Source organism: Protopterus annectens, chromosome 1.part0 (assembly GCF_019279795.1).
Source record: "Protopterus annectens isolate FY-2018-M chromosome 1.part0, PAN1.0, whole genome shotgun sequence".
In the NCBI taxonomy this organism is placed as follows: Eukaryota; Metazoa; Chordata; order Ceratodontiformes; family Protopteridae; genus Protopterus; species Protopterus annectens.
The window spans coordinates 1,793,957,745-1,793,981,770 of NC_056725.1; the positions used below are offsets into that span (position 1 = coordinate 1,793,957,745).

Consider the following 24,026-nt stretch of genomic DNA (forward strand, 5'->3'; position numbering starts at 1 on the left):
CAGATCCTACAGGAAGGGGGCTGGTGGGTGGGTTTGTAAAAATGTTCGGCGAGATGGACTACATACATGGAACATTATGGTGAGTACATAACTTCTTTATGTTATGTAGTCCTATCTCGCCTCCATTATTACATGTGGGACAGCGTCCCTAGCATCTTGAATGGGTGGCTCACTGGAAAATACTCCTGAGTACCATGGAACCAAACAATGCTCTACCATGGAAGTTAAATCCAATTTATAATGGGAAATGAAGGTATGAGGGGAAGCCCATGTTGCTGCTGCACATATATTATCAATAGGTGTCCTGGCTTGGAAGGCAGCAGAAGTAGAAAAGGACCTGGTAGAATGCGCTTTGACTTTAAAGGGTAACTCATTTCCCTGAGAAGTGTAAATAAAGGAACTACAACTAGAGATCCAGTTCGATAGTGTGACTTTAGAAACTGGCAAGCCCATTCTCACCTCAGCAAAAGAAACGAACAGCTGTTCTGATTTTCTAAATCCTTTGGTCCTGTGGATATAAAATTGCAGTTGCCTATGCACATCCAATTGATGGAATGTATACTCTGCTTTATTGGTGTGATTAGGGAAGGACACTGGCAATTCAATTGTTTGGTTTAAGTGGAATTGAGAACAGACTTTAGGAATAAAAGAAGGATTGGTCCAGAGATAAACCCTGTCTTTGTGAAAAATTAAATATGGAGGTTTAACTGATAGGGCTTGTAGTTCAGAAACTCATCTGGCTGAGGTTATTGCCACCAGAAAAAGAGTCTTCCAAGACAGGAATTTCAAATGACAACTATGGGCTGGTTCAAAGAGTGGCAAAGTAAGTCTGGACAGGACTAGATTCAAATCCCAGGGAGGAATGGGGTCTTGAACAGGAGCTCTTAACATTTTGGAACCCCTAAGAAAAGATTTGCACAGTTTGTGAGACATAAGAATGGAATTATTAATTCATGCATGAAAATTAGATATTGCTGCTAGCTGAACTCGGAGTGTAGCAGCCACTGAACCCTGGTGAAAGAGTTCTGAAAGGAACTCTAAAACAATAGTAATGGGAGCTGTAAATGGATCAACTTCTCTTTTGTGTGCCCATATAGAAAATCTCTTCCATTTACTGTGATACAATTTTCTAGTTGAAGGCTTGTGAGAAGAGGTAATAATATTGGTTACAGCTGGAGACAGATCATGAAGCATGACTAGTGGCAGAACTGGAGCAGCCATGCTGACAGTTTGAGAGTGTGGAGACTGGGGTGAAGAGAACCTGACATGTGTCAAGAGGTCTGGAACTGGGTCCAGAGTCCATGGATAATCTAACAGGTGAGGCTCAAGAAAAGGAAACCAAATCTGATAAGGCCAGTAAGGAGTGATGAGGATCATCTTGCTTCCCAACAACATTGCTTTCTGTATGACCTTGGGAATGAGTGGAAAAGGAATAAAAGCATAAAGGAGTCCCAAGGGCCAATCGTGGATGAGTGCATCCCTTGGAGACTCTCCCAGAGGAGGGATGAGGGAGAAAAAGGTGCTGCATTTGGTGTTGATGGGGCTTGGCAAAGAGATTGCAGCAGGGTTTTCTCCACTTGTGGAAGATCAGATGGGCTACTTTCTGGTTTAAGGACCATTTGTGAGGTAACAATATTGCCCTGCTTAGCTTGTCCACTATCACATTGGAAGTCCCCGAGATGTGCGTTGCAATGAGAAAGCGTCGGGAAGAAATCGCCCAATTCCAAACTCGCAGGGCCTCTCGACATAAAGGGTATGATCTGGTCCCCCCTTGTTTGTTTAGAAACCAAACCACCAACATGTTGTCGGTCTGGATAGCTATCGTCCCTAGAGGGAGAAAGTCGTGAAGTGCTTGCAACGCTCTCATCTCTAGGACATTGATATGCAGATGGGCCTCCTGATCTTGCCATGTGCCTTGGACAGTCCTGCCAAGATAATGCCCCTCCACGCTATCTGGGAGGCACTGGTCACAGTGGCAATGGGTTGGTGCGGTACAAAGGGAGTCCCTGTGGTAAGATGACCTGGCTGAATCCACCAGCATAGATCCTTTTTGCAAGAATCTGTGATCAGTATCTGGTGATGCAGAGGCAACTGCTGAAAGGACCACTGGGATGACAGTAGCCATTGGAGTATCCTCATATGTAGTCTTGCTAAAGGTACCAAGGTTATGGTTGACGCCATAGTTCCAAGAAGCTGCTACACCACCTTCGCTTTGACTATTCAAAGGGGAAGTATCCTGTAAATTTGCTGCGCAAGATTCTGTATTCTGTCTGTAGGTAGTCTGGCTGTCATAGAAACCATGTCTATGTTTGCTCCTATAAATGTTATAGACTGAGTGGGCAAAGTTGAGGATTTTTCCCAGTTTATAGAGATTCCCAACTGGGAACAAAGCTTGATTGTGGAATCTCCCGATTGAACTAGATGATGCCTGGTGGTGGCGGTCAAAAGCCAATTGTCCAGGTATGGAAAGACTTGGATTCCTTGACGCCTCAAATGAGCTGTCACTACTGCCATGCACTTGGTGAACACCCGGGGGGCTGTGGTGAGACCAAAGGGCAGCACCCAAAATTGGTAATGATTGGCTCCCTGCCGGAAGCATTGGTAGCTCCTTGATGCTTTGTCCATCATTATGTGGTAGTAGACATACTAGAGATTTACTGAGCATATCCAACTGTCTTTCCCTAACAGAGGAAGTATGGATTGCAGAGTGACCATTCGGAACTTGGACTTCTTTACATACTCGTTTAACCTGATGAGGTCTAAGTTGGGTCTCCAGTCTCCTGTTCTCTTTGGAACTAAAAAGAACCTGGAGTATGTTCCGAATCCTGTCTGGTCTGCTGGGACCTTTTGAATGACTCTTTTTAATAGCAGCTTTTCTATCTCTATAGCCGCTTGATCCCTGTGATTGGGTGGTACATCTGGGATTCTTTTGGGAGGGCGTGGTGGAAGGGAAAAGGGTATAGAGTAACCTCTGGTGATAATGTCTTGTACCCACTTGTCTCGACTGAGATTTAGCCAGGCTTCTGGGTACAAGGACAGATGACCCACGACCGGCTCAAGAGACGCACAGTCGGGTTCCATATCAGGAACGCTGATAGGAACGGTCACGAAAGGAATCGCGACCTCCCTGATTTTGTGGGCCTCCCCTGCCTCTAGGGCGATGTCTACCATTATTTCCTCCTCCCCTGCCTCTGAAGGAGGAAACACCCTGTGTATCCTGGAAAGGTCTCTGTGATTTTTTGAACCACATTTTACCACTCTTCTGACCTTTAGGGCAAGGTCTAGAAGGAACGGTAAACTGACTCCCACGGCAGAGAGTCTTTCCTTCTTGTTCACACCTTTCACCTTGGGTCCAAAAAGAGAGGATCTGTCCACGGGGGCATTGGTGAATGTAGACTTGAAAGGCTCAGCAAAGTTGCATAGATGCATCCAGGAATGTCTCCTTAAGGAGACTCCTGAACCCGCCACCCTACTCGCACCATCAACTGCGTACGAGATCAGCAGCATGGAGGAGTTAACAATGGATGTGAGAGTAGCCAACTGAGTAGACACTGTAGCTGGGACTGCTTCAGTAGAGGCACCCCGAAGAGTATATCCTAACTCTTTTAGGAGATCTCTCTGAAGTCTCATAAAATGTGATAGATAGTTCAGCGATTGGAGTGTAAAAGCAGCTGAAGAGAAGATATGCTTCCCATACCTATCCATCATTTGGGATTCCTTATTGGGCAGATGGATAGAAGTTGTCTCTGCTAGCTCCTTCTTAGTGGCTGCCGCCACCACCATGGCATCATCAGGTAAGCCCTTGGATAAAAATTCTTTGTCTTTAGGGGCGGAAAGAAATTTATTCGGCCTCCTGGGGACCGGTTCCACGGCATCAGGAGTCTGCCATGCTTTCTGACTCTCAAGATCAAGTAATTCATCAAATGGAGGAGATACCCATGAAGCTGAGGGTTGAGACCCGAAAGCCTTCAGATACACTGACTCCTCATCAGACGGGGTAATGGTGGGCCAGCCGCCTCTCTGCCTGAGGATCTCCAAAATGTCTTCAAAGGAGACAACTTCAGAGGATGACTTAGGGGACCCCTCTGACATATCAAGGTCAGTGTCAGATGTGACAGACTCATCAGGGGAGTCTACATGCTTCCTCTTACATGATCTCTTCTGAGGGGGCTCCTCAGCGGGATCCTCTGGGGAAGTCTTGGAAGATTGGGGGCCACCCAAATGGGGTCCTGAGGCTGTGGGTCTCTGCCATCCCGGGGGAGAGAGGATGCTGAGACTATAGTCAGCACTTGAGGGAGTATAGCATCGGTACTTCTACGTGGGATGGATGAACTATCCAACATACTCCTCATCCTCATGAAGTCTGATTCCTCCAGCTCCGAATGACGCCCCGGCTCCGAAGAGAGCGTAGGTGCTGATGGCTCCAAAAGAATCGGCTCCGAGAATGATGTAGGGTCTGAGCTCACTCAGGCCGATGCACCAAGAGGAAGACTCGGCACCGAAGAGATTCGGTTCCAAGTGTCCCCCTCGGGGCCGACCGAAGAGCTTCTGACCCTAGACACTTCGGACAGCGCCGAGCGTGTAGGAGCGGAACTCGGCTTCAAGACAACCACACGGGGTGCTGGAGCCAAGGACACCACCACTATAGTCGGTACTGGCAATATCGGCTCCAAAGGCCCAATCTGGGTTGGAGGAGGAAAGAAAGCAGTATCGGTAGCAGGGGTCGGCTCCGAGACTGAATGGGTCAGAGCCGATAAAAATTTTGGCAAGGCCGATGACTTCAGGAGTCTGAGCACCACTTTCTCAATGTCTTCTTCAGATAAGCTCCTGGAGGATCTGGAGGACAGTGTGGGATACCTTGTTCTCTGCAATATAGGCGATTTTAGAGTAGGGGAGACCGGTGGAATATCTGTAGACTGGCTCCGAAGAGGACTGCTAGTGATCGGCACCGAAACACTTGGTGCCGATACTGCAGGGTCCGTGTCCAAAATCTCAATCGGCCCCGAAGACTGTGCAGCTGAAGAGACAGAGGCCAACTCCAATTTTGGTAACTTCTGTGGAGGTTCAGAGACAGAAGTTGAGGCTGGAGAAGGCTGTTTAGAGGTCTTGCCCTTATCTTTTCTAGAAGACTGTGACCTAGCAGAGGAGGAAGAACTGGCTAGGTCTTCCTCGAAGGAAGGTTTTAACATACCTTTTAAAATCAGCTTATTCTTCCATTCCTGGAGTGCTCTAAGGCTAAAAGAATGACAAAAGAGACAAGTTTCTTGAAGATGTATGGCCCCTAAGCAGTACACACAGATGCTATGTCCATCGGTGATGGACATTTTTTGCGAACATTTAGTACACTTTTTAAATCCTGACTGTTTATGCTCTTTATGTTCCTTGAAGATAATGGCAGTAGAGAAAAAAACAACACACTCACACAACAGGAGAGGAACTAGAGCCTCTAACTTAAGCATATCTAGCCCTAACACCCACAACAAAAATAAAAAGGTTTTACTTGGTTCTCTAACTTAAACGAACCTAGTGCAAGAAAGAAAAAAAAAAGGACAAACTAGCACCTCTAAGTTAAATCGTCTAGTCAAAAAACACACACACTCATGGGAACCACACACAAATGGCCAACAGGCCCAAGAAAATTTTAAACAGCAATAAGTCAAATCCGGTTCAAAACACAAATCGGTAATCACAATAAGACTGTCAGCAATCAGAAAAAACTACACAAGAAGCAAAAAACTCCTAATAAGCAGTAATAATAATGAACTGAATCACTTAGCCATGGCCAACCAAAAGAAGCTTCTGACTGAAGACGTGACAAACGAGATCTGTGGAATGTGCTCATGCACCACGGGATACCTCCTAGCCACGAGCCAATCAGAAGTTTTCAGGCTTTCTAAGTGGCCGAGTCAGAGCAGAAGATCAACTCCGAACCCACGCGTAATAATTGAGGTGAGATAGGACTACATAAAATCTTCACATCACCAAAGATGACAGCCTTTCTAGACTAAGAGTACCATTTTGATTCAGTAAACAGCCCTGTTTATGGCAGCTGATACAAAGCATTGTAATATGTGATGTTTTTCTGCTCTTAAATAAACTGCTCCAAGCTTAATAGTTATTACAGGCAATACTGCATCTCTTGTATCTTACATTATACAATACCAGCTCACTACTATTCTAAAACAAGTACATTGATTAGACAGCCCAACCAGTGTGCCTGTTGTAAATCGATCACATACCAATAGAAGAAAGTCTGGCTGCTAAACAATTATTGAGCATCCAGATTTTCTTAATAGGTGATGCTTACAAAAAAAGCAATATTTCACAATGGATAAAGCAAAAGGTCAAAAAAAAATCAGGACACACTGCAAAAGTCTGGACAGTTAAAAGGTACATTTACTGTTAGTATAATTCATTGTAATGTTCTTACTGATAAACCGTCCATAATGTAGAAGACTGACCCTTATTTTCCTCATACTTTTCTCTGCCTTTCCAAATGTTTAATCTTTGCTGAAGCTTTTGGAAAAAAAAAAGCAAAACAAAGAAAGAGAAGTAAACTGCTACTGGAGTGCTCTTCCACTGACAACCTCTAGCACTGCCCTGATGTTCTGTGCGAGTGTGCGGATGTAAGCATTATATGGAGTGCAGCACATCAGAAAAAAAGTGAAGAACACTAAACTGCAATTAAATAAAGGCATTATTTAACAAAGGTGGGCAATTTCTTTCTTAAATAATGTCACTGTATAATAACAATAACTCAAGACTGGGTGTGGGTATCACAGGATTAACCCATGGTTGGCTTTGTTTAATCACTTGGGCTTTGCCCTCATGATCAAACCACATCAACCATGGTTTAATCCTGTGATACCCACCTCCAGTTGTGGGTTACTACTAAATACTTATCCAGGCACCAGAAAGTCATTCCTTTACACCACATACTGTTTCTATGAGGCCATGTCATAAAAATGTTTCCAAGATATTGAGCTTACTGGTTAAACAAATCAAATTTCTCAAAATTATAAAACACAGTGGTTATACCTCCTATCTTATCTTATCTTCTTATCAATCAACTCCTTTTGGGAAGTTACTATACATGCATTTTATGATATACTGCACTGCATACATTACTCTTTCTAAACTGGCTACCTATGTCAATAATCATAATAGTAAATGTTTAGCGTGTGATACTTTACAAGTGGATAATTCATATGTAACATTTATTTTGGTCATGCAAATTTGTGTCAGTGTTGTGGTTTTTGAACTGGCCAATTTATTTAATATTATTGTTGTGGATATGAAGCTTCCTAGAACTTGTATTTTTCATGTTTTTAAAAAACAAATTATTAATACCTGCCTATAATAGCTTTATCTGTTTTAATTGCAACCTGATAGCTGAATTTCAACTATATTACATTTTTATAGGTTAAAGCATCAAACAAAAATGTGTTTATGCATTAAAGTTGTATCATAGAAAAATATATTTAAAGACATGATATTAGATGATCTAACAGACTGCAACTGCTCAAATAAAATGCTGATACAACATAAGCATAAATGTTAATTTTTCTGTCTGCTTTCCTTATAAGCTACATTAATGTGCTATGATTTAAAAATGTTTCTGGGGAATAAACATCAAGACACTAAATTTAACCATCAGCAATTTTAGAGAAAAATATCTTACAGCTACCTAACCTGTATAGGATACAGCAACTCTGACCATTCTTCTCTGGGCCTTCTGCTGCTTAAGAGGCTTGAAAGATGACAACATATATTTGTCCTTAATAATCAGACAAGATCAATACCAAATTTCTTCAATTCTCTCACCAGGCTCTTAACCTGAACTCCAGAATATTGGTGAAATTCAAAGTAAAAATGAGCAGAAAGAATTAAGTCAAATAAGAAAATAAATAAATAGGTAACTAATACAAGTCTGCAGTAGTACACTATCTCCTCCTAAGAAAACCATCATCACTAAGAGGATGAAGTCTCTGCAAAAATTACCTATAATGTAACCCCCTCACCTCTGTGTAGTCAAGCTGCATAATCTTGTAAACTGATTTCTATGAGATTGGAAAGACCAGGCTTAGCAGGAATCTGTTGCTGATTTAACCTGCCCAAGTGGAAAGCAGTTATTCTTACATACTTCTTTTAAAATGACATTATTAATCATCTTGCTTCAGTTTTCTTATGCTTTTGTCCCTCACACTCAGTCTCTCTCACACACACACACACACACACACACACACACACACACACACACGTATATATACCTTTTTTATTAATGAAGATATTATATGTTGTTAAAATAAGCAAGGCAGTTACATATGGTCTAACTTTTGCCACAATATGCATTAGAAAACCTGCCTTCTGCCTGACAATTTTCATTACCCATGAGTATAAACATGATGAGAAACTCCTCTACCTGTGTGCCTGGTTGTTGAAGTCCAGACTTCCAGAAAGCAGCAGCTCCTGTAACTGCTTCCTGTTTCCAAAGTAGAGTGCGAGGTCTGTAGCAATGATGGCTTTACGAATGATCTCCAGCACCTGCTCATACTCATCTGAGCTTAAGTTGCAGAAAATATTGTGCCCTTCCAGCTATGAAAAAAGAGAACATAAATAAAAAGCACAAGCTCTCTCACTCTCTGACATTTCAGCTATATCTCATACAATGTTACTTTACCACCATTGGTCAGACAACTGGAAATGGATTAAAACAATATCAATGCCATGTTTAAAAGAAAGTTTGAGAGACATTTTTAACTTCCCAAAAGAAAATGCCGAAAAAAGTGTCTCGTATAGAGCTGTAACCTGACAGACTATATTAAACAGGTTCTGACATTTATTAATACTTTCTCCTGTTTTTTTATTTTCTGCTCAGCTTCTTCATTTGACATTTCAAGCCCTGCTAAATGCTTTCATTAAATGTTGGCTTCTGACCTCATTAAATAACCTTACATGCTTTTGCACATTAAGGACACCAAATCAGACAAGATAAAAATCCATTTTTTTTTCCTTTTTTTATTTTGAGGGGAGGATAAGCAAGTGTGCATATGCCAGTGAACTGGAGGGTTTATTAGTGTGTAATACGTTTTCCATGTTGCATTATTTCAGTGCTTTCATTAGGCTATACAGTATCAATACAATACACAATATCTCCCTCCAAGAATGTAGAGGCAAGTTCTGCAAGAAACTCATCATGTTTCCCCTTACCCACCAAGAGCAACTAAAAAGTATACCTTAGCATAAGCTTTCTGATATTTTAATCTGGTCAACTAGATTACACAGCATGAGTTAATAGTCTGTTATTTCATAAAAAAATGTTTGATTGGTGATCACATTCTATACCCTTGAAGGGGTAAAACTTAATCCACTTTTTATTTAGCAACCATTACATATCAGCCTCTAAAGGTTACATATCAGCCTCTAAGTACTGCGGTGGTGGTGCTGCAGTAGCATTGTCACCTCACAATAAAACGTCCCGTTCGATTCTCAGCTAGAGCGTCTTCTGTGTGGAGACATGCGTGAATGGGCGTACCTTCATTGAAGGTTGTGCGTCAGGGCTGGCAACTCGGCACATAAAAATCTACTGTCAATCATTAGCGGACCGGAGTTCCGCTGTGGCGACCCCTAACCGGGAAAAGCCGAAAGACACAACAACAACATATCAGCCTCTAAGTTTTTCTAATGTAAACCTTGTGGAAGTGCAGAAAATAGCACTGAAGGCTAGCAGTACTGCAGAGGAGCTCATCACAGTCACTACAACTACTACTCACTGAGAAGTGAACACATGAATCACTGCAAAATGCATATAAGCTTTGCTTGCCTTCCCACTTCGTCTTAGTCCCATAAAGTGGCTGCATACCTATATATTCCATACAAGTTACAAGATCAGCAGTTTACATAAGACCACTGCATATCATGACATGTGGCCAGCAATACTGTACAAACACACTAAAATTGCCAGCATAAGGCCTGAGGGATAAACCCACACTAACTGGTGAATATTTCACAAGCTCACCAGTATTGTGAAGCCTGAAAAGCATGGCAGTCTTTGAAGGATGTCGGCAAGTCATGATTTTGTTACCATGAAGTGCCAGGCTTCCTTATCAATGACAAATGATCATCTCTCAAGAAGCCCATAATCTGGGGGGTGGCCAGCATGTGAGCTGAGTGGCAGCATCTTTCTTCAGCACTGTCCTTAAAATCTACTTCTGACAGGAAAAAATAAAATAATATTGATTGTGGATAGTTCAACTTTGCTGGAATATCACAACTAATGGTATAAAAAAATGTTGGAATTTTCTACAAATATTCTTGTCAAAAACCTGAAGAGAAAGCATCAGGACCAGAGAAAAGATGAGCTTCACAGAAAATACTATGTCTGACCAAAGAATGAAGAAGGATTTACAATAATTATTGACAACAATGCAGGACTTGTCAATGAAATTTGATAAAATGAACAAGAAACTGGACACTTTTGAAGACAACAGTAAAAAGCAAACCCAATGGTGAGCCGTGGTGGTGCAGCGGTTAGAGTTGTTGCCACACAGCAAGAGGTTCTCCCGTTCAATTCTCGGCCGGAGCTCCTTCTGTGTGGAGTCTGCATGTCCTCCCCATGGTCGAGTGAAGTTTAAAGACATGCAGGTAGGTGCGTGTGTGAATGGGTGTGCCTTCCTTGAAGGTTGGGCTGGCAACTCGGCACCGTAAAAATCCACTGTCAATCATGAGCAGACTGGAGTTCCGCTGTGGCGACCCCTTACCCAGAAAAAACGAAAGACATTACTAGTAAAAAGCAAATCCAACAACTACAGGAACTGACAAAGCAAAATAACTTGAAGATAGAAAATATGGAAGAAACATTAACTGATATAGAAAACAGAATTTTTGACTATGAAAAACATATTGACAAACTAAATAGACAAAATATTTCACTAATGGACAAAACTGAAGATCTAGAAAATAGATCCAGACGCAACAATCTCCAAATTTATGGAATACCAGAAAGAACTGAGGGTAGTAATACGGTGAACTTTCTTAATACATGAGTTCCAGAAGCTCTCTCCTATGGGACTGAGAGAGCTCACAATCCTTAAAGCCAGTCTCAGTATCAAACAAAAGAGCAAGCAGTCCCAGGTCAGTCATAGTCATACTCTTTTCATCTCAAGATAAAGAACTTATATTAAAAACTGCCTGGTCTAATTCCCCGATCAAATCTGGGGAGCACATAATCCAGTTTGATAATAATTATTCATCTGGAGTGATGGCCAAAAGAAGAGAGTGTTTACCAGTAATAAAATAATGTAAAAGGGCAACTCAAAGTACATCTTTTTCCAGCCAGAATTAAAATCTTCTTCAGTGATGATCCAAAAATAGTTGACTCAATAAAAACAGCAGTGAATCATCTATCAACTAATAAAGTCTTAAACAGGATAGAAGAAATGGATCGGAGTTCTTTTGGTTTGAAACTCCATGCTGAGAAAAATTAATGGAAAACACATGACAAGAAGAAGAAGAACCGGAGATAAAAATAAAGATGAAAATCTAAAGATGTTTAAACAAATATTAGAGTAGAAGTACTCATTCAAATGTTTAACTACTTAGATAGATTCAGATTTTACAACAAAACCACCATGGAATATAAAAATGAACTGGGTGACATATACTGTTTGGAAACACTCTCATTTACAATGTAAATGCCTTTTTTATTTATACTAATGGAGTATTAAACATTTAAAATAAGACAAATATCAAAGAACTGTTTAATATCTAGTATTACTAACTTGCTATGTCTTAACATATGAAACGTGAAATTACCATACATGTTTTCAGGCTTTAACAGTTTAATAACATAATGCTATACTGCTTTTGACTCTGGTATGAATGACAAGGTAAATGCCTTTTATTATTTATATTGATGCAATATTAAACACATAAAATAAGATGAATATCAAAGAACTGCTTTAATATCTAGAACAAGTAGTACTGACTTGCCATGTCTTAACATATGAAACATGAAATTACCATACATGCTTCCAGGCTTTAATAGTTTGATAACACAATGCTATACTGCTTTTGACTCTAGTGTGAATGGTCTAGGAAATATAAAATGATATAACTAAAAACCCAAATGTTTATCACTTGTTTCTTGTAAACAATGTGCTAATAACAGTTAAAAGAGTACTATTAATATTAAAAATGTTGTTTGGGGCACTTTCCTGTGGCACAGTGGGTGCTGGTAGTCATTTGAAATGCATTAGAAGAAACAAAGTAAAAAAAAAACTGCTCTCTCAGCTCATGGCCTATTCTAGAACTCGAAAAGCTTCACTTAAAATTCTCTGCTTTCCCGCCAAAACTAGGAGCTGGTAAAATATGTTTTTAATCCATCTCGAGGTATTACAATAAAAAAAAAAGCTGTTAGAGTCCATTAGAGTCGTTTGCATATTCATAAACAGACAAAACCGAAAGTACTTGATTACAGAGAGTGACTAGTACTTGAAGCAAAGCAGTATGGGGCTTAACTTAAACCAAAAGGCCGTTCAAGTGATAAGTATATATTTTCACCAAAATATAAGTACTTCAAAGCATTATTGAGTATGTACATATACATAGCATATATTTAATAATTCTAAAAGGAAATAAGAGAAATTACCACAAATGTACTACAATATATGCAAAGAAAATGACATCATGAACAAGAAAGAAGCAACTGATGTAAACAGTTAATGCAAACTCATATGTATGCATACTAGAAGGTATGACAACTTACTTATAACAACAAAAGTAATAATTTAACAGCTAAGAAACCAATAAATAAATAAATAAATATCTACACAAATATATTCAGTAAGAAGCTGAACCAGATGTAATAAAGAACTAGTATGGTAGGATATAAATGTCATGAAAGCATTATTAGAATCAGCATACTTAACAAGACTGGTAAATAAGAAATGACACTCATGTGATAAACATGAACAAGTCTGATGTCAGTCCACAGTTAGTCACTAACTACGAAGATGAATAGGTTAAGTTTAATTGTTAAACAAGACATACAGCAACACTGATATGTTTAATATACTAAGAACTGTTCAGATATTATTTATGAAATGCTTAAGATTCTCTTGTGCTTCATAGAGAAAAACAAGGTACAAAAAAAGTTAAAAGAGATTACATGAATCCGATGAAGGCTTACTAGATTCATATTAATTGCTGATACTATCTAAAGAATAAAATATCACAAAAATTGCATATAAAGTATCTATTATAGCAATAACCCACGCCTGGGTGTGGGTAATGCTAAATTTACCCACGGTTGGCGTGGTTTGGTCCCGAGGGCGAAGCCCGAGGGACCAAACAAAGCCAACCGTGGGTAAATTTAGCATTACCACCCAGAAGTGGTTATTGCTATTATATGACATTATTTAAGAAAAGAAACTATTACTTTTCTTAAATAATGGCATAGTATAATGCCTGTTTACTGCCCTTCCGCAGATGTCTGGCATCCGGCAGTTCTGATGTACTGCGCCTGCGCAGTACATCAGAGCTTGAGCAAAAACGGAGAAAGCAAGATCTCCGTTGCTTTTTAGTGTCTCGCTATGTTAAATGAGTTTAACATAGCGAGACATTAAAAAAAGCAACGGACATCTCCGTTGCTTATTTTAAAACTGTCTCGCTATGTTAAACTCATTTAACATAGCGAGATAAAAGCAACGGAGATCTTGCTTTCTCCGTTGCTTTAAACACTGTCTCGCTATGTTAAATGGGTTTAACATTGCGAGACAGCTTTAAAATAAGCAACGGAGATCTCCGTTGCTTATTTTAAAGCTGTCTCGCTATGTTAAACCCATTTAACATAGCGAACAATGTTTAAAACGAAGTTATACTAATGGAAAAAGTCCGGCGACGGACCTTTTTCCATTAGTATAACTCGATTTACAACGGGCACGCTGGCCAATCAGCGTGCACGTTTTGGGGGGATCATGGTATAATAAACAAGAACATTATGAAAGCCTATAATATGAATACAAACAGACCTAAATCTAAAGATATAAAGAATTCAACTCAACAGATGAATGTATTATATAAAAGTGTTGTTTATTTTATACATAGACTTTACATTAGAAGCCAGAATGTTATTATATATTAAAATCTACAGTTTATAACAACAATAAAAAAAGTTATGTACTCATCATAATGTTCCATGTGTGTTGCCTATCTCGACTTCATTCTGTACTGGTTTGAGTTCAGAACCGATCCTCAGTTCCGACTCGGCCTTATACAAAAGCTCGAGGTTTTCTACTAGCTCGTGGTACATACAAAATAATTACTACCTTAAGAGCTATGAAGAGGGTCAGAGAACATTAGTCACCAACTGAATCTGCTTGGTCCTCCAGGAGCTAATGGCTGGGGAAGGAGGATGGGATGTAAGAATGAAGGTGGACAACACACATGGAACGTTATAGTGAGTACATAATTTCTTTATGTGATGTTGTCCTATCTTGCCTTCATTCTGTACTGGTTGGGACAGTGTCCTTAGCACCATCTTTCTTGGGTGGCTCAAGGGAGAATATTCTTCAGAACAGTGGACTCAAAAGAGGCCCCGTCCCTGGAGGCCAAATCAACTTTGCAATGAGTAATAACGGTATGAGGTCTTGCCCATGTTGCCACAGCACAAATGGTATCAATTGGCAGTTTCGCCCAAAAGGCAGAAAAGGTTGCTATAGCTGTTGTAGAATGACTTTTTACTTTGTCTGGAAGTTCTTTGTTCTGCGATTCGTAGGTAAATATAATACAATCTGACAGCCATGTGGAAAGTGTGACCTTAGTAACTGGAGCACCTTTCTTGTAGTCTGAGAAGGACACAAACAATTTTTCACTCTTTCTAAAGTGCTTCGTTCTATGCAAGTAGAAACATAACTGTCTATGTAAATCTAGTTGATGTAGCATATATTCTGCCTTTTTGCCATAGTTGGGAAAGAAAACTGGTAAGTCTATGGATTGGTTTAAGTTAGATTCTGAACATACTTTAGGTAGAAAGGACGGGTTTGTTTGTAGAGACACACTGTCTTTATGGAACAGCATATACAGGGGGGGTTTATAGACAATACTTGTAACTCCGAAACTCACCTAGCTGAAGTGATAGCTATTAAAAGAATTGTCTTCCAAGTTAAAAATTTCAGATCACAGGATGATGCAGGTTCAAAAGGGGGGAGAATCAAATGGGATAAGTCAAAATTCAGGTCCCATGGTGCTTTAATGGGTGGTCTTAATAGAATAGTACCCCTCATGAACGCTTTGCAAAGTCTATGGGACATCACGTTCAGCCCAGATTCACCTATATAGAAGTCTGACATTGCTGCTAATTGAACTTGAATAGTAGCTGCAGCTGCACCCTCATGAAATAGCTATGCCAAGAACTCAAGTATGGAAGATATAGGGGTAGAGAAAGGGTCAATATGATTATTCAAGGACCAAGAGTAAAATCTCTTCCATTTGCTGATATACAATTTTCTCATTGAAGCCTTATGAGACAAAATCAAGACATGCTTCACTAAAGGGGAAAGGTAACTAGCCTGGCTATGTTTGGAATCAAAGCAGCCAAAGCTGTTAACTTAAAGGTTTGAAGGGATGGGTGGAGCATTCCCACGCATGAGTCAGAAGGTCTGGAACTGCGTACAGAATCCATGACTCTTCCTGAAGATGAGGCCAAAGAAAGGGGAAACAGATTTGACAAGGCCAGTAAGGGGCAAGAAGTATCAAGGTTCTTCCCAAGTCACTGGCTTTCTGAAGAACTTTGGGTATCAACGGGAAGGGAGGGAAGGAATAGAGGAGACCCAAAGGCCAATTGCGTACAAGTGCATCCCTTGGTGATTCCCCCAGAGGGGGGATTAGGGCAAGATAGCTGCTGCATTTGGCATTCATGGATGTGACAAAAACATAGTAGCAAGGGTGGCCCCATTTGTGGAAAAGCATTTCTGCTACTTCTTGCTTTGGGGACCACTTGTGAGGCATCAGAGTTACTCTGAGTTTGTCCGCTATCATGTTGGATTTCCCCAGGATGTGTGTTGCTATCAAAAGGGGTTGGGAGGAGGTCACCCACTGCCATACTCTTAGGGCCTCCCAACAAAGGGGGTAAGACATTGGTTCCTCTATGTTTGTTTATATATCACACTACTAACATGTTGTCTGTTTGTACTGCAACAGTTCCTAATGGAAGAGAGTCTTGGAATGCTTGCAGCACTAAAATCACCACTCTCATCTATAGGACACTGATGTGCAAAGGGGCCTTCTGATGCTGCCAAGTGCCTTGGAATGTCCTTCCGTGATAATGCCCCCCCCTATCTGGGAAGCATCTGTGGTCACTGTGGCAGAACAAAGAGTCGAAATGACATCCAGACAGTGCCAAGAATCCCTCAGAATGTGGGGTAGTTGCTTTAATATATGTTTATAGTGAACATCTACAAAGGATGCCATAGCTTTTGTCTTGGAACCCTCCGCAGAGACTATCAGACGAAAAGGTGGACCATTTACATTCTTGTGTATTTTTGGAATTTCGAAGATAGAGGGAATAATAGATACCTCCATCGTGAGGTAATCAAATTCTGTCTTGTCAATCATTCCGTCCATCAACAGGTCATGAAGTAGCCAATCAATCTTTGTATAGGCCCTGTAGACTTTAAATTTAGAAACCCTAGTGTAGGTGTTGTTATCATTTAACAAATCACACATTTTCATAGAGTAATCTGTTGTTCATTATCACCACCCCTCCACCTTTGTCAGGTTTCATGACCCGATATGTATTAGCGGAAGTTAATTCCTTAAAATAGAATCTTTCTACTACTGTTAAATTGTTGTTGATAACCATTTTACTTTTAAGAGCTCTACGTATCTGGGATTCACAAAGCTGTTCAAAAACACTAACCATAGGCTTGTTGAGGGGAATAAAAGTACTTGATTTCTTCAAAATGAGTTTGTTACTAATAGATGAACTAGGATTGTTAGAAAAAAATACTTTTAAATTCATCTGCCTGGTATATACTTTCAAATTGATCAACATCCTTCCTAGAAAAATTTACACAGACGTGTGTACTTGGACATATTATTATACAAGGTACAGTGGAGTCTAACATTTATCGGAAAGCAACCTTCTCCAATTCTTTTTTACATTTTAGTAGTTGCCATCCTTATTTTCAAAAAAAGAACATTATAAAAGGATAGATGGTTAGGCTTTCAAGACTAGTGAGTAATGATCAAAAAAATAATTCTGAAATAGTGAAGTTGGTTGAATTGTTTATAGAAAGAGGCTACCCCTATGACATTTTGTTGAAAATAAGTAAGGAAGTGGAAGAGAAACGTAACACTGTATTTAAGCCTATTTTAAAGGGAGGTCTTTTTAAGGACAGTAACAATGACCCCACTGATATTGAAGTAGATAAAACAAGGGCCATGATACTTCCATACAATGACATGGCTGGGAAGGTGAAGTTTATCATTAAAGTGACATGGTCCAGTATTTTTACACTTGATCTAATGAACATCATAGGGAAAGAACCTGATTTTATATACAGTAGGGGTAAGAATTTGAAAGAACTTTTGGAGACAGACATGAATGCATACAAGAGATCTAAAATGAGTAAATGTGGCTTGTGCAGTACTTGTAAATACATTAATGATGGACCTTATGTTACGGTGCAAAATTATGGAAGAACAATCAGATGCCCAGGTTATTGCAACTGTAACACAAAGATGGTCATATATATTGCCACTTGCTTAAGTTGTTCTACTTTTTATTTCGCAATACCATCAGAAAGTTAAGGACTAGAATACTGGAACATGTTAGGGATATCAAAAAAAAAAAAAAAAAAAAAAAAAACTGCTAGTGCACTCTATACACATAGCATGAAATGCAAAGATTTTAAAAAGTTTTTATTTGTTGTTATTGAACGAGTACCCTATAATGAGAAAGGGGGTGATGACAAGTCTTTACTGGAAGTTAAAGAATGTTTGTGGCAACTTAGGTTAGATGCATCTAGGTCACCTGGTGTAAATAAACTCATTTCTATTCCAGTATTTTAAAATACAAATCACATTTTATCTGATACAAATCATATTTTACCTGACATCTATTCTATACTAGAATTTATATTTTAAATATTTTAAAAATGTATGCAATGGATTATTGAACAATTTTTACAAATTCAAGTATGTTTTTGTATTATTATATAAATATGAAGACTTTTATAACAATTAATTAAATGTTACTGGTGACTGGTTCCACTAACAAGGGGTGTTTCCAAAAAAGAATAAATGGTAGGACTGATTGTAATTATTTTACACTCTGAAGATGCCCAACAATTCTATGGGTGAAAGCGCTTAGTGTTTTCTATGTACTTGGTTGTAAGAAAGCGTTAACTTTTGTGGTGCTGGTCGGTTTTGTTCTACAAGTTTAATATTAGTTTTATTTATTTATATATTAAATGCACAATATAACCAGAATAGTATTTTATTTAAACATTTGAACATGTATCAAACTTTGAACTTGTATAAAACTAAAATGAAGTTGCCTTTTATAAAATTAAAATCAACTGCATTGAATTGAGGGAGATGTTGAAAGCTGACAAGCAACAGCAAATCCATCTTTTTAATAAAAATAAACTAACTGCTACAACACTATTAAATAACATTGTCTGCTAAATGTAACAAAACTATAACTTAAATATTAACTAATTATCTAACATCCATCTACCTATCCAGCACTAAAAAAACATTTTGCACAAGTTACAGTCAAGGCAAAAATGACAGAGATCCTCATACTTTGCAGCGTTCAGAAAATGAATGTTGATACCTGCAAAATTCAGTGTAACATTTAAAAATCATCCCTGATTAGGGCCTGTATTCCCATCAATTATTTTGGCTTTGTCATGAAATGCTGAGCCAAGAAGTTAAGATTCATCCTATACACCCATGGAAACTCAAAAGTGGACAAGGAGTAAACAAAACATCTTGACCAATGGATGGGAGATCGCAGATATACCCCAGGGATTACCTCAGTGTCACTGCTCGACAGAGGCACAGCAAAATAATGGGTATAGTTCCCCATACTAAAGGGGTGGCGTAAGCCACAAAACGATGGGCTAGGCTTGTAAATGCCCTCGGGCAGATAGCCTAGTATGAACCTATGAACCTATGAACCTATCACTAACACAAGGAGATCATTAGTAAGGACTACTTTCTCTGCAAAGTGCCTTTCGAAATGTAAACATACTGATATTAATCAAGACAGTTATACAAAACATAAGTAGCTAAAAAAAAATACTTAATGAAAATCAAGAGCCAGGCTGCAACACTGTTCCACTGCAAACTCCAAGCGATAACCCGGATAGCCTCTTCCTGACTCCTCTGTCAGTAGGCCGCCTTCACTAGCAGGGTGACACACAAGTATGAAACCAAAACTACATTTGCACACAACAAAACGCCATACCACAGCCCTCTCCCACAGATACCATTTGTTCTAAAGCATACACAGTAAACACCAAAATTAAAGAAGCAGCATACATATGACATAATACTCTCACTACAACCCAATAACCTGTTAGCTAATAATATAATACAGACACGTTTATCTTCTCTGCTTGATCAACTGTACCCAGCTTCATATATGCGTCTGCACAATTGACTCTATTTCTCCTGCCTACAATCACATTCTCTTGCAGCCGGTAAGTAAGTAATTAAACCATAAAAAAAAGAAGAAGCTGCTTTCACACACACACACACACCATAAATAAAAGAAGAAGCTGCTGTTAAGTAACTGCCTGTAATCACATTCTCCTGCAACCGGTAAAACATGTACGTTTCTCCTGCCCAGTGCCCATGTCCATTAAGTAAAAGTAATAAGTTAAGGCTGCAATAAGGAAATATGCTGTTTCTCCCAAATGAGTAGTCAAGTAAGCACACGTACATTTCTCCTGCCCACATAAACGTCCATTAAGAAAAAAAGCTGCTTTTAAGTAAAACCTGCTAGAAAATATGCTATTTCTCTTGCCTGCAATAAAGAAATATGCTATTTCTCCCAAATAAGTAGTCAAGTAAGCAAACGTACATTTCTCCTGCCCACATAAACATCCATTAAGAAAAGAAGCTACTGTTGAGTAAAGCCTTCTAGGAAATATGCTGTTTCTCCTGCGTGCAAACTGCAATCACATTCTCCTGCAGCTAGTAAGTAAGTAAACAAGTAAATAAGCACACGTACATTTTTCTCCTGCCCACATCCGTTAACTTAGTAAATATAAGAAGTTAAGCTTGCAACCATTAAGTAAGGAAATATGCTGCTTCTGCCTGCAATCACAATCTTCTGCAGCTGGTAAGTAAGTCAGTAAATAAGTAAGCACATGTACGTTTTTTCTCCTGCCCACATACGTTAAGTAAAGTAATAAGTTAAGCCTGCAGCCGTTAAGTAAGGAAATATGCTCTTTCTTCTGCCTGCAATCACTTATCACATTCTCCTGCAGCGCCAGTAAGTAAATAAATAAATAATCAAGTAAGCACATAACATGTATATTATAGTAAAAGTAATGTTAAGTTAAGCCTGCAGCCATTAAGTAAGGAAATATGCTGTTTCTCCTGCCTGCAATCATTTATTACATTCTCCTGCAGCCAGTAAATAAGTAATCAAGTAAGTACATGACCTATATGTTAAGTAAAAGTAATACGTTAAGCCGTTAAGTAAGAAAATATGCTGTTTTTGCCTATCATAGCATTCTCCTGCAGCTGGTAAGTAAAATAATAAGAAATCAAGTAAGCACATTTCTCCCGTCCACACAAACGTCCGTTAAGAAATAAAGATGCATTTTTTTTACCTGGCCAGGGAAGAAAGATGTGCTGAGCATACACAGACTGGTCTGCAGATGCTGATGTCATCATGCACGTGATGACATCAGGCGTTTAAAAAAAAAAACAACCCAGGAAATTCAGAAATTAAAGGGGCAATGCAGGAATTCATGGCACCCCAATATTTTGCCCTCAAAACCAGTATTTACAGAGGAATTTGGTATGGTTGAGAGGTATGACACACACACAAAAAGGGAAAAGCCCTCTAATTTAAATGGGCCAAGCAGCCCCCTAACTTAAACAAGCTAGCTTAAAGACAAAACAACTAAAATTAAAGAGCTCTCTAACAAACGAGCTTGACAAGAATTATTTTAAACACACACTAAGGGAAAAGCCCTATAATTTAAATGGGCCAAGCTAGAAATGGACTAAAGCTGGGATAGAGTAGGAAAGGCCTTGAGAATAAATGATGGCCAACAATCACAAAATAAAGGCAGCGAGCACAGCAAAACTGCTAAAAGGGGAATTAACTAACTCCAAAAAGAGAAAAAAACAGCAATATTAACGACTTTAAACAATTAGAAAGAATTCACTTAGCCAGAGCCAGTATGAAGCACTTGATCTTGTTTTGGTGGCAAACAAGATCTGGGAAGTTTCCTGGAGCATCATGGGATAGGGTATTAGCCAAGAGCTAGTAGAAGACCTCGAGCTTTTGTACAAGGTTGAGTCGGAATCGATCCCCAACCAGTACAGAATGAAGGCGAGACAGGACAACATCACATCAATGTTTTCATTAACCTTACTGGATGTTGAAACAAATGATGTTTCATACGGCTCTGTTGTCTTAACAGTAAGACATTTGAACATACTTGGACTGTGTACACACAGGGTTTGCAACAAATACTAACACTCATCTTAGTTGTAAATTAAATCTGGTGCACATAACCATTAAAAATAAAATGGTTACTTAGAAATATACATATGAGCAAAAGGATATATATATATATATATATATATATATATATAATGGTGATAAATGAAGCAAGAAATACAATGATAATAAAGTGTTGCCTAAAATGTAAACACTATATAATAGATACTGTTACGCTAAAAACAAATGTTGGTTGATGGACATTAAATAATACAGTGAGATAAAATGTAAGATGTATATACCAGAACCATGTTGTATTTAACGTTGGTTACATTATTTTATTTAACTACAGACAGTAATATCATATAACAATCTCTCTAATGGTGTTTAATCGAATATTATACAGTTCAATAATTGAAGTTTGAGAGCACACAAGCTATAAGAATTTAATGCTTTTAGTTATTTGTTGTTGGGAAAGCTGAGGGAAGATGCTGAATAGGGATAAGAGGAGTTAATTGAATGATAAACCTATTCAAGGATGAGATATTTTCTCCCATGAAATGAATGATTGGTTGTTCATACTTTGAAAACCACTTTTTATGCAGACAGTTTTTATTTTTACCTTTTAAATAGATGTCTATGCAATGCATTTATAACATATATGAAATGAATGGTAAAACGTTTTCAACACACATAAAAGGTTATGTACAAACACAAAAAACAGGACAATGGTTAACTACAAAGGTATAGTTAGTCCAACTGTGAAATGCATTTCTATCAATGTCAATGGCTTAAATAACAGCTGTAAAAGAAGAAGCTTACAAAGACCTCTTAAGCTATGTACAGCGCAAATAGTATTTTTACAAGAAACACATCTTATACAGCAAGACATTAATAAGATTAATATACATAATTACACATTACTAGCAAGTTCAGAATATAATAAAAAGCAAACAGGCGTAGCAATATTATGCAGAAAGACTACCTTGATGCCCAATATCATAAATACAGTTAATGACAACTCAGGAATATTTTGTTTAGTGTCAATATTAATAAATGGTTTGACTTACCCTGGTAAAACCCTAAATGATACCAGCACTGGGTGTCAGGGCAGCCAAACAACATTTAGAGAATATAATACAACATTCCAAAGGTAATACAATAATTGCAGGAGATTTTAATTGTATAATGAAAGAAGAGGGCACAAATACTAAAAACACATGCAAGAAATCTCCACTATCAAAATTACTTACAGAGTTTACTGACTCGTATAACTTAATGGACATGAACACATATGCTGAACAAGATGCATTGATATTCACACATTATTCACATAGACATAACACCTTTTCCAGAAGTGATAAAAGTGTATATAACAAAAGATCTTACCACAAAAATAAGTCAAAACAATCACCTGCCCCTTCTCAGACCATAATGCAATAACTTCTGAAATAGATTTTAACTTTAAGAGAAAACTTACACTCCTAAGAATTCCATCCTATATAGCAAACCTTAAAGAGTTTAAACAATATTATACTGCAGAGATGCAAACATTTCTAGATTTAAACCTCATAGATGAGGTAGCAGACATTATATATATATATATATATATATATATATATATATATATATATATATATATATATATATATATATATATATATATATATATATATATGGATCTACCTGATAACACCAACACGCCAAAATACCGACAACGAAATAACCAACACGAAAAACCCGAAAAAAAAAGTTCAAAAACACGAAACCTCACATGCTCGACAAACCAAAATCCTGACAATCAACAAAACAAATACCTTTCCCGAAAAACACACACAACACAAGCACACCAAAAACCTTCCAAACCTACACTAAACTTTACATACACAACTATCTATGCACTAACCTTAACCCAAACCCTAAGGTCCGTCACTATCGCACACTTACCTTACCCGCACCCTAACCCTAACTCACTTAACCCACCCGTAAACCTAAAGTCCGTCACTATCGCACACTTACCTGACCCGCACCCTACCCTAACGTCCGTCACTATCACACACTTACCTTACCCACACCCTGACCCTAACGTCCGTCCCTATTGCACACTTACCTTAATATGTCGGTGTTCTCAGTGTCAGGATTCTCAACTGTCAGTCTTCTCTGTTGTCGATCTTCCAGTGTCAGTGTTCTCATTGTCGGCGTTGTGGAATTTCAGCATTTTCAGGTAGACCCATATATATATATATATATATATATATATATATATATATATATATATATGTAAAATGGGTTCCTATCGCGTGATGGAAAATTGTAAACAGCGAACGCATAT

At 38.5% G+C, this 24,026-nt stretch overlaps 1 protein-coding gene across 2 annotated transcripts in view; it reads right to left on the reverse strand.

The window, feature by feature from the left end:
* Positions 1–24,026, reverse strand: part of PDE10A (phosphodiesterase 10A) — a 4,065,478-nt gene that overhangs the window by 297,470 nt on the left and 3,743,982 nt on the right. For both annotated transcript variants that reach the window (XM_044069581.1, XM_044069571.1), the window contains exon 18: positions 8,423–8,595. In XM_044069581.1, coding sequence (XP_043925516.1) covers positions 8,423–8,595 — 173 coding nt within the window. The remainder of the gene's footprint in view (positions 1–8,422; positions 8,596–24,026) is intronic.